Source organism: Lasioglossum baleicum, chromosome 17 (assembly GCF_051020765.1).
Source record: "Lasioglossum baleicum chromosome 17, iyLasBale1, whole genome shotgun sequence".
NCBI classification, from domain to species: Eukaryota; Metazoa; Arthropoda; class Insecta; order Hymenoptera; family Halictidae; genus Lasioglossum; species Lasioglossum baleicum.
Window position 1 is genome coordinate 7,702,784 of NC_134945.1, and position 11,939 is coordinate 7,714,722.

At 45.2% G+C, this 11,939-nt stretch overlaps 1 protein-coding gene across 32 annotated transcripts in view; it reads left to right on the forward strand.

Moving 5' to 3' along the window:
• The window catches only part of LOC143217573 (bromodomain adjacent to zinc finger domain protein 2B), a 314,941-nt gene that overhangs the window by 271,861 nt on the left and 31,141 nt on the right, over positions 1–11,939 (forward strand). For 23 of the 32 annotated variants that reach the window (XM_076442003.1, XM_076442005.1, XM_076442007.1 and 20 more), the window contains 9 exons: positions 63–248; positions 2,568–2,736; positions 2,895–2,912; positions 5,359–5,602; positions 5,947–6,205; positions 6,892–7,313; positions 7,678–7,992; positions 8,363–8,637; positions 9,050–9,149. In XM_076442003.1, coding sequence (XP_076298118.1) covers positions 63–248; positions 2,568–2,736; positions 2,895–2,912; positions 5,359–5,602; positions 5,947–6,205; positions 6,892–7,313; positions 7,678–7,992; positions 8,363–8,637; positions 9,050–9,149 — 1,988 coding nt within the window. The remainder of the gene's footprint in view (positions 1–62; positions 249–2,567; positions 2,737–2,894; positions 2,913–5,358; positions 5,603–5,946; positions 6,206–6,891; positions 7,314–7,677; positions 7,993–8,362; positions 8,638–9,049; positions 9,150–11,939) is intronic. The other 9 variants (XM_076441995.1, XM_076442009.1, XM_076442013.1 and 6 more) reach the window with 5 other exon arrangements.

Genomic DNA, 11,939 nt, shown 5'->3' on the forward strand with positions numbered 1-11,939 from the left:
TGTCAGTTAGGCGAAGGTTCAAGATACGAGTGGTGTAATCGTGTGATGATGATTGGGTTCAGGTATCAATCCAGCAAGCGCAGCATGGTGGACGATGGCCTCACACCTGGCGGCACACGACTACCTCGCGAGGTTACAAGGAGCGGCAGGACTCCCTGGGTTTCCACCTGGTGCTGAGAGCCTCCTGCCACCCTATCCTGCCTCTCTACTTAATCCCCCGTCCCTTTCGTCTCACAAGTCCAGTAAGTGTAAGTATCGAAACGTTTATTTCATCTTATTAAGGGGCTAGACTCGCGTTTTCAGGAATGCAAGGGTGCGGGATGCGCCTTCTAATTTCTCGATAATGCAAAGATGGAGATTTTTTGTAGTCAAAAGCGCTAGATAATAGGTCAATCTAGGCCGCTATCGCCCTCAAAAGTTCACGCATCATTTGCATTATTCGATATTTTAAGGTGAAATAAAAGCCAATTTTGGGAAAATTTTCAAGTTTTATGAGCGCGGAATTATAAAGCTACCAGAAAGATGGCAACAGAGATCATCGAACAAAATAGAAAATATTTTACTGATTAAAGTTTATTGCTTGGATAGAAAGATTGGCTGCTCTTTACTTTATCGGACACAAAATTTCTGCCTTTCTGCTACGAATTATGATGTGTTTGGTATGTAATCCAGTAGATTTGTACCCGGCGTATCTGCAGATCGAAGTTTCGAACCTCTAGGATCAATGGTTCAGGAGTTATGGTTGCTTAAAGTTGAGCGATTTTCAGTGTTTTTGACAGGTAAGGGCGCCGCCATATTGGTTTATAGTGATGGTCGCACGCCGCTTACTGAGTTGGTTACGATTAGGTCGAGGGACGCGGCAAGGTAAGCGACTCGCGGCCGTCACCATAATCCAATATGGCGGCGCTCTTGCCTGTCAAAAACACTGAAAATTGCTCAACTTTAAACGACCATATCTTCTCAACTATTGATACTAGAGAGTCGAAACTTCGACCTGCAGATTCTCCGGGTCCAACTCTACTGGATTACATACCAAATACATCATAATTCGTAGCAGAAACGTACTAATTTTTGAATCTGATAAAGTAAAGTTTACCCGAAAAATTGGCTTTTATTTCTTTCTTGCCAACCCAATAATACTCACAATCTTTATTTTGCTTCCTCTTTAACCTCTGCAATAAGGCCAACAAACGACCCGTCGCAAGAGTAGCGTTATAAATATTCAATTTTCATACTCCGAAATGTCTTTTTCAAGAATTTCGTTCCGAGCCCAATGATAGTCTCCTCACTGTTGCGCGATCATATTACAATACATTGAAATTCTAGCGTTGTCGTATTCGAAGCAGTCGTGTCGGAATACAGCCTCCTCTCTAGTAATTGCATCGGCACTTCTCCGGTGCATCCAGGGGTTAAATTCCAGGCTGGCAGTAATATTTCAGTCCCTCCAATAGTCAGTCAGTGGGATAAAGTTGAGAAGACAGTGTTCACCGTCCTCTGTAATCATGTTAGCAGTCCCCCCCGACCCTGACTATAAATTAAACTCACGCTGACAACTACCGGTCGTACAACTATGTAACGGCTCTTGTAAAATCATCTGTCTTTTGTCGACACTTTTATATCCGTCTGCTGCTCGCCACTAAATTATTCTGACTATCTACTTACGATTTTAACAGACTCTATTATCTTTTTCACAAATTACACACTCTTGCTTTAACATCCCACCTCCCCTTATTCCCAAGTACTATTTTCTAAATAAAAGTTCTGAAATCTAGGTGAAATAAAATTTTATTCGTTTGCAATCAATAGACTGCGGATTTTATGCATTCATGACGAAAATGGGCGCATGTAATTTAAAACAGTGAAAATATTAATTACTTGAAATTATATCGTGTTTGGTCTTATTTTAATCAGAAAAATGCCAGGAATAAGTTGGCGAAAGTCCCGTAAAAAAACACTCAGAAATAAAGAAGATTAAATATTGGTGTTACATTGTGATGACGCACGGGCTTTCATCGTCTTTCATCGTCGATAGAATCGCTAAATACAGTTGAAATTATATCGTGTTTGGTCTTATTTTATTCAGAAAAATGCCAGGAATAAGTTGGTGAAAGTCCCATAAAAAAATAATTATAAATAAACAAGATTAAGTATTGGTGTTACATTGTGATGACGCACGGGCTTTCATCGTCTTTCATCGTCGATAGAATCGCTAAATACAGTTGAAATTATATCGTGTTTGGTCTTATTTTAATCAGAAAAATGCCAGGAATAAGTTGGTGAAAGTCCCATAAAAAAATAATTATAAATAAACAAGATTAAGTATTGGTGTTACATTGCGATCCTATTACATTCTGTCCTTCTCTACGTTCGGCTTTCGTTTGAACTCTCGGCGCGGTCGCTGCGGTGGACACAGTCATAAAAGAATAATGTTGGTACGCGATAGTTGTCCATGCAGAACTTGTGAATGCTAGGGTTAAACTTAGGCGGTCTCGAGCGGCGAAAGAGGAGGAGTAACTGTTTGAGCAGCGATTTAGAATAGCGTGTTCTGTTTTTCCGGGGCCGCGCAGCTAAGTCAAGCAAGAGTCACAAGACGCCGGCGAACAGCAGCAGCAGCAGCTCAACGACGCCAAGCATGACGAGCAGCAGTTTGCCGGTCTCGACTCAGGCACCGGTCACGTCCTCTCATCACAATACCTCGGCCAGCAGCACGCCAAATTCGCAAACGAACGTCGTCAGGTAGGTGCAGCAGCGTTGCTCGCTCGTTAAATCGATGCTTTCTCTATCCCATTATTTTTTTAACTGACGACGATGACGACGCCGCGTCCGCGCGGCGCGGCGCACTCACCTTTACCCATTAATTATTTTTCCATGCTCGCCCCGATACCACCCCGCAGCTCAGCGAAAGAGGGCAGGTGAGAGAGATCGTTAACAACGCGTAGTGCACAGAGTACAGAGTTGGGCAAATTTTTATATAAATAATAAATGATAAACAAACGTGTGATTGTAATTAAAGGGGAAAAACTTCAAGGAATATAACCATATTTTTTTCAAAATTTAAATCACTCCGGCTCCTCGTCGAAAAAAACGTAAAAAAGAATTTGTTTTAATTTTTCAACATTATAAAGTTGATTTTCGAGGTTGAAAAAATTATTTTGTAATAGCCTAGTGCTTTCCGAATAAAAGGAAAAAAAATGTAGCTCGATCGGACAAACGGTTCCCGAGATAAAAATTCGTAAGCGAGTTCGTATTTTGTAGTCCATATTTGGGGTAAAATTTATTTTACCGGGCTCAAAATTTGTACCTTTCTCCTATAAATTACGATTCTATAAATTATGAAGTTTCGATCCTGTAGGGTCAATGGTTCAGGAGTTATGCTTGCTTAAAGTTGAGCATTTTTCAGTGTTTTTGACTGATAAGGACGCCGCCATATTGGTTTGCAGTGCTGCCATCTAGTGGTTCAGCACGGTAAGAGGCGCGCAATCGTCACTACAAACCAATATGGCGGCGCCCTTAACTGTCAAAAACACTGAAAATTGCTCAACTTTAAGCAAGTATAACTCCTGAACCATTGATCCTACAGGGTTGAAACTTCGATCTGCAGGTTCTCCGGGTACAAATCTACTGGATTACATACCAAATACATCATAAACTATAGGAGGAAGGCACAAATTTTGCCTTAAAAACTACTCTTTCTTCAAACATACTGTCCGAAAGATTGTTCGATTCTGGACGACACATTAGACGATACATTAATATTAATATCGTTGCTGAGAACAATTGGAAAGAAAATTTGTTTAATGATTATCAATAATAAATACCAATTTAGTGTTATTAATTAATAAAAATACAATTTATACATTGATTTGTCAGTACAAATAATAACTGAAATCGTATTTGTAAATAGCAATCAACTTCATTATTTTAAATAATTTATATAGATTTGCTCATGTAATAATTAATTATCTTTGCTTTTTATTTGAATATCCAAATATCAAATAACTTGTTATATAAATGTATATTGACATAATTATTTATTTAAATATTGCCCAACACTGTGTGATAGAGTACAAGAGAGAAGCCGGGCCGAGGAAAGGGGGGAGAAAACAAAAAAAAAATAACACGAACGAACGGCAGACCGCGAATAAAACGAAAGAGATGCTGTCGCTGCTCGATCGATTTTTCTCTCGCAACAATTTCTACCGTACACCCACCAACCCCGTAGTAGTAAATTCTGTATTATCCGGCCGCCCCTTCGCGGACCACCACCCGCGCGACAACGGTCATTTAACTTTCATGCGACGCTCGTGACCATGTAATTTCGTTGTTACGATTGTTCGATGGCCCTTAACGTTGGCCCAGCTTTAAACAATTTGTCTTTCGACCGGTTGCTCGCGTCGCGGATTTCATATTGAAAAAAATTGCACACGAAAGCGACTGTCGTTCGGTCGGCGCAGATCCTTTGTGCGTGAGCAATTTATTCGGTTGTTGTTTTGGAACATGTTATTTCTTGGAAAAATCCATTGCAGTGGATGTACGAAAATATAATGTGCATCAGGTTCTAACTGGGTCATTCCACCCGAAAAGTGTACCGGACTCCAAATTTTTACCTTTCTTCTATAAATTATTGTATATTTGGTACGTAATCCAATAGATTTGTACCTGGGGAACCTGTAGGTCGAAGTTTCGATCCTCTAGGATCAATGGTTCAGGAGTTATGGTTGCTTAAAGTTGAGCTTTTTCAGTGTTTTTGACAGGTAAGGGCGCCGTGATATTGGTTTAGTCTTTGCTCCCACCCCCCCCCGGCCTAATCACCAACCAACTAACTAATCATTCTGCTCGGTAAGCGGTGCGTAATACATATCAATATGGCGGCGCCCTTGCCTGTCAAAAACACTGAAAAAGCTCAATTTTAAACAGGCATAACTCTTGAACCATTCATCCTACAGGATCGAAACTTCGATCTGCAGGTTCTCCGGGTACAAATCTACGGGATTGCATACCAGACACATAATAATTTATAGGAGAAAGGCAGAACTTTTGAAAAAAGAGTGACGCGTCTTTTTACACGTCTGTAAAATCGACAATTTTTAAGATATCGAAAAATCCTTTGAGATTCCTTCATAGGTCACTAAAGACTACAGCATATTTAAATTTGAACAAAATCTGTCATTTCACTCGAAAAAGTGTCCGTCTTCGTGTGGAATGACCCAACCGGCAAATAGAGAAGCAAAAATCTTCATATCCTCCGACGCAACGCTCAAAGGATCGAGGATTTTGAGTCATGTTCTAAAGTTAGAGATCGTTCGAAGGTTAAACTTTGCAGGATTGACTTGTCTAATCGAATTGCGTTTTATCCAGCGATCCTAGCAATATATTGGGAGGTGTGCGGCTGCCTCCCGACACGGAGATCATCAAGTACACGTCGAGCATAGTCGGTCCAAAGGTTCCTGGCACAACGAACCGCGGCAGGAAGAAGACTATATCCTTGGACACGCCGAGCGTGAGCGTGCACCCGCCGCCGGTGCCAGCTCTCACTGCTCATCAGACGAACACGACAACGACGTCGCTGATGATGGAGCCGAGAAAGTACAATCGTGCTACGGTAATTGCCACACTTCTATGTTAATCCGACCGTGACGCGGCTCTGGACTTTGAATAAATTTTCACCTGGTGCTTCTTCAGCTAGTCTCGTCAGGGTTTTTTTGCCAACTTTGACCGCAGTCACTGACGTCATTCTTGTCTGATAGGGTCCAATTGCTTCCCTTCAGTATCTGGTGTCTTTACGAATACCTAGTAGTCATTGAAGATTAGCCTGTAGTCTGAAGTAGTCTGTGTCTCTTCAAGTTTTTAACTCCACAATTTCTCGAGCAACTTTGAACCTCGAAGAATGCACGGACAGGTTCCCACAGCAGATCGATCTAAGATCCTCGATCGTTGTTGTTTCAGACCGAGTCGAACGACTACAGGGAACCGGTGGATCGCGTGGAGGTGATCAAACTGCCGGCACACTCGACGAACGGGTCGGTTTTACCGGCGCCCACGCCGTACACGACGACCAACGCAAACAGCTCGAACGATTCGGACGCGCCTCTGAATCTGTCCCTGAAGCCGGCGACGACGAGCAGTAGCTCGCCGATCTCCGGCAGCCAACCGCTCAGTCAGCTCAGCAATTTGAGCCAATCCCTGCTCGCCTCCGATCGAACATGTGAGTATAACAATCGTGCCGCACTCGGACTAACCGTTCACCGGAACCAACCGTACTAACAACTGAACGTCGTAAACACACGTAACAACCCGGGTAGAACTGTTGAAGCTGGGGCTCTCTGCACGCACCGAACGCGAGCGAACACGGACAAAGCCGCTTTATTTGCCGGGGTAGATCAAAAGAACTCGCGATCGCTGTTTTGCCTGGCACAGGCAAAATACAGGCATATTAGGTTAGCTTAGATTAGGTTAGTAAAGAAAGGATTGGTCTTGGCTGCCATAGACGTAGTCTATATCCTCGCAAAAGCTGCCGCACATTTGTCCTTAACCTTGAACTTAAAGATCGAATGTTACAACGCAATCAAAACAAAGACCGTGAAATTGATGGTCAAGGACAATTTTGCGGCACCGTATTATTTCCTGATCTCCATCGCTCCGAAGATGTCTATGGGGGGCAAGACCAAGCATTTCTTTACTAACCTAACGAAACCTAAAGAGTTCTTCGAACCAATTTCTCATTCTTAATCGCTGTTAATCATCGTCTGATCAAAGGTAGACCCGGCTTCGCTTTCGACCTCCTTCAGCCTCCATCCCGAGCCCACCTCCAATCCAAACACGATTTCGCGGTTAGATTCGCCAAGCTGACAGATCTGAAGAAAAACTGTATCGTTGCTCTACCCCATTCAGTCCCCTTTCAAATAGAAAAATTTGATTCGCGCCCCGCAGCGAGGCGAAAGCCGGGCCCGAAACCACGAAGGGTGCCCCAGAACTCGGTTCCGGTGCCGGCGTCGCCTAGCCCTTCTTTGGCGCAGCTTTTCGCCGCAGCGGATTCCCCGCAACGACCTAGCAGCGGAAGCGAGGAAAGCGAGAGCGCCAGCACGACACATCACAAAGATGGCCGGCCGAGGAATTTGGGCCGCGGTGTCTCCAAGCCGAAGAAGAACACCGTCGCCTCGCTACTGGCTCAGAGCAGGGCCCTGGGCATCAAACCGACACCGACTTTGGACCCCAGCGTGCCACTGTCACATCAGGTCTCGTTGTTGAGGTCCAACATCCTCGCTGCTCAACTACACGCCACTGCGACTGGCCAGGGCGACGATAAGAACCAGGTAGATGAGTATTCTGGCGTACATTGATCTGTGCTGGGTGTGTTTAGGTTAGGTGAGGTGAGGTATTCGACCAGTTCGACGCTCTAAGATTGCGGTGAAGCTTCTTTTGCAACTTGGACGACCGTCCCAGCACAGATAATGAGCCCAATTATTTCAATCCTCGTTATACACGTTCAGTTCGACTACCCTGTCTTTGATTTATCTTTTGTCCATTTCGTTTCATTTCGAACGAGTTGAGTTTCTCGGGGGGTTTCAATTTTGAATTGATTTATCACTGACGAAGAAGATTTGTCTCGCCGACCAGCCAGGGCCGATTTGTTTTTTCTCTTATGATTTCCGCACTAAAACCCTGCTCCCTATATAGCGGTCTTTGCAGGAGAAGATGAAGAACAAGCTGCTGGAGGTGTCCGGCGAAGAGAGCAACATGGACGTGACCAGCGAGAGCGGCAGCAACACCGACGTGGTGACGGACACCGACGACGACAACACGGACGGCGTCTCCAACGCGAAGAGAAGAAAGGTGAAGCCCAGCGAGAGGGATCTTCAGGTGCCCCTGGAACGTGGCTGGAAACGGGAGACAGTGATTAAGGGATTAGGGAAGTCGGGGGTGATAAAGGGCGACGTGTCTTACTACAGCCCTTGCGGAAAGACGTTCAGGAGCAGTCCAGACCTGGCTAAGGTAGGTCACGTCCTTCCGTGGGAGATCTTGATTTCAATTACGATCGAGACTGGACCGTTTTAATCTGCTCGATCCCCTCGAATGGGAGATTGACAAATTTTCTTAGCCACAACTTCGCTCTTGTGGAACGAAAACAAACCGAGAGATTGGGAAATTAAATGGTGTTCCATCTTCCGGGAGCAAATAAGTGTCTGAATCATTGTTCAATAAAGCTAGCGTTGTTCAATAAAGCTAGTAGAGCTAGCAGAGATCTCTTTCTTCTGCAATTACTAGACTAATTAGAGTTTCGATGTCCAGTCTCGATCAGAAAGGACCGTTCAAATGAATTTGCTTTGTTTCAATGGCCTAATCATGGACTGGTTGTTTTTAGTTCCTGGAGCAGCAGAATCCTGCCGAGTTGACTACGGCGAACTTCTCTTTCTCGTCCCGTCCACTGGTGGGCGAGTTCCTGCAACCAACCATGGGACTTGCAGAGGCGGAATTCGTTAGGTTAGGCGCCCAGGAAGTGGCCAGGAGGTTGGAGGAGCTTAGAGCGGCCGGCGGCTTCAGGGACGTGCGGTCGAACAATCAGTACGAAAGGGAGAAGCTCGCGTACGCGAAAAAGCTGGCGAAGGAGGAGGCACAGCGGCACAAGGAGCAAGCTAGGTCTGTACGAAAACCTTGAACACCTCTTCGACTGCTGTTAGTGTTCCTGATTTCTCAACATTTTTCATTTCTCGAGAAACGTCTCCTGAACGTCTCATAGACGTCTTCTGAACGTCTTGTAGACGTCTTCTAGACGTCTTATAGACGTCTTTAAGACGCGCCGTTTTTAACACAAGTTTTATATATATGTACAAAGTTTCATTGAAATTGGCTAACGGATAAAAAAGGTATGGGCATTGTAAGATGTAAAGATCTTGTGAATTTACGGTTTGCGATTCATTTAAATCGCAGATTCTTACGATTTTTGCTATTTTCAATCAAATCGAGAAATTCTCGAGAAGGAACACTAACTGCTGTACAATGTCTTGATCGCCATTCGTTGTTGCAGTCAACGGGCACGTAATCGAATCAGTTTTAACGGCTGTCGCAGGTTGATCAAGGAGCAGGAGAAGTCGGAGCGCCAGGAGGCGGTGCGACGAGAGCGGGAGATTCGAAATCAGCAGCTGCTCGAGGTAAGTTGATGCTCTCTCACACGAATATATCGTGTCTTCCTTTTTCACTCGTTTTTGTCTCGATTCTCGTTGTTCCGTTTATCACAAGGAATCTGTTCTCTTACTCTATTTGGGATACCTACTACGTTTTTTGTATTTTGTCCACCTGTCGTGCGTGTCGCATGCTCTCTGTGTGTGTCGTATTTTATATTATACATACATATATATATATATATTATTTATTATTCTTATATACTGTTCCATCTATATCTCTATTTTTTACGTATATATACATACATATACGTACGTGCTGTCGCATACATATACATTTCTATATAATTCTGCGATGTTTTACAAAAGTTTCCGGTTGCAAGAACAATCCACTGGAGAAGTAGCAAAATGTATGTGTATATATATACATGATTATATATATATATTAACCCCAGTACCCTAATTACGATCCGTCAAAAACCAACCAAGAAAACGTCCCAGGACACACGAAGACCACCCAAGACCCATATAGTCGACCAACAATCGCTAGCAATAGTGACAGGAGAACCCAGCATGTCCTCCCAAAGTCTCTTTCTCCGACTGACAACACCCCCCTTAGTCCAGCCCCCCTCTCTTTTGGTTTCTCTATTGATTTTTGTTTCTTTCCGACACACCGTTAGTTCTTTGACTTTTGTTTCGTTGACACCCCCCCCAATGAGTCGAACGTCTTTTAGTCGTTGAACGGAGATCGTTTGTGGCTGCATCTCGTGCTTCCGGGTCCTCCACTCGTCGGGAACTTGACATGGCCGAGCGCGAGGACCCGGCCGATTTGTTCGGTTTCTCGGGCCGATCGATCGCCGCGATCGGTTCTGATCGAGAAACGGGGAGAGAAGACGGAATGCTCGTCGAGAAGATCGAGGCTGGGACGCGGAATTTGTCTCTCGTGGAAAATCGAGAGCGTTTTGCGGGGAATCGTCGGTTTCGAGGATTGATTTTGGACGAAGCCTTGATCTTCTCGAGGGAGCCAGCGTTCCGCTGTAAAAGAGACTCGAAATTTGTTGCTCGGAGTCTGCATAGTCGTGTGAACTCGATGCCTAGCTCCCGACGCTTTTTATGTGCGCTGTAGACCAGTCTCAGAGTACTCGGTTTTGCCGTGGCATATCCTCCTAGTTGAATCTCATAGACGAAGGCGAAGGCGACCACCGATCAGAACATGCTCTTCGTTCTTGCGCTCCGAGTTTTCCAAATTGCTTCCGGACAGCTCACGTTCCAACAATCGATCACTAAATATATAAAAATCCAGTGAAAGAGATCGTATTCTGATCGGAGTGCACGGTCCGCCTTGGTCGCGGGAACGTTCTCGAGTGGCCGCGGGTCGAGCCTGATCTCTAGAATCTTTTCTCGAGTATGTGCCAAGAGAAAAGAGGCGAGAATCGTGTTCCGGCAAGGTCGAGCCCCCGGCGAAGTAGATGCGCGAGTGTAGAAACGTTTTTTGATAGTCCCTCCACTGTGATAGTTGTCCAAAGTATCCCGATCGGGATCCCTTTCTCGAGCGAGACACACCAAAAAGCTGCTCCACCAAAAAAAGCCCTCTCTTCAATCACTGTCACTCATTCGCTCTCTCATTCATTCCGCTACCTCGTCCATCCGCAATCACTTGCATCCACCTTCTCTCTTTTTCTCTCACACACGCACTGCCCATCACACGTGTGCCCCGTAATAAAACCCCTAACCACCATAACCAACCCCCGAAAACATACACGCAACACAGACCGCGTAGAACCAGACGTTAGAGAGAAGAACATCGACAGGGGAAAGTGGATATGTAGATAGAGATAGTGGGTTTACTGTCTGTGGGACGAGACACCGTAGGGATGCCCATTACCACTGATATAATCGATCCTAATCGATCCCTTGTCCGCTTTCTGTGAGCAAACGCTGCGATCGGAATCGTCGCTTCGAGAGATCAAGAGGATTCAGGATCGTGTCGAAGCTGTTTCGATTGGCTTGTGCGATTAGACAGTTCTCCGTTAGAATTGTAAACATGTGACGCTGGGTGCGGTGTATAGGTTCAGAGAAAGAAGCCATCCGCAATTATTTCGTTGACTAAGGGTCTAGTTAGTTTGGGACCGGCCAGGTCCGGCACGGCCAGTGCACCAATGCTTAAGGATAGGGCCCCCGGCATCAGAAAGCATCGGACCTGGCCGGTCCCAAACTAATTGGATCCTGAATGGCCAAATGTGTTGGCCACCCAGAGACAGACAACGCAAAATCGTTCCTCGGGACTGAAATTATAATAGAACAACGTTCTGACTTGCTAGCTAGTAGGCTGCATCAAGAATACAAAGCACTTCGGTAATAAAAATCGTGAAAGCCGTCGCAGACAGTCTCCTCGCGATCATGCATCTCCTTCGTCTCTTGCATCGCGACTTCCAGTTGCCATCGAAGCTCGAAAAAGGTCCATCCTCTTCATAGAGAGACCCCACCACGAACCTAACCACCACCACAACCACTACCACCACCACCTCCGACCACCACTATTATCACCACCACGATCGCAACCCGCCACAACCAAACCCGAGCTCTAAACGAGGGTCGCGCGTCCTCTCTGTCAGAGTGCGTCGCTTGTTAGAGAGCGTCGGGTGGTAACACTGGCACGCGACGAGACGGCTACTACCACCACACCTTCTCTTTTTCTCTTTCTCTCTCTCTCTCTCTCTCTCTCTCTCTCGACACACGAACCGAAAACCCAGTAACGAACGAACGAACGAACCGCGTCGATTAACACGATCGATTATTGGGCATCCCTAAACCTACAAA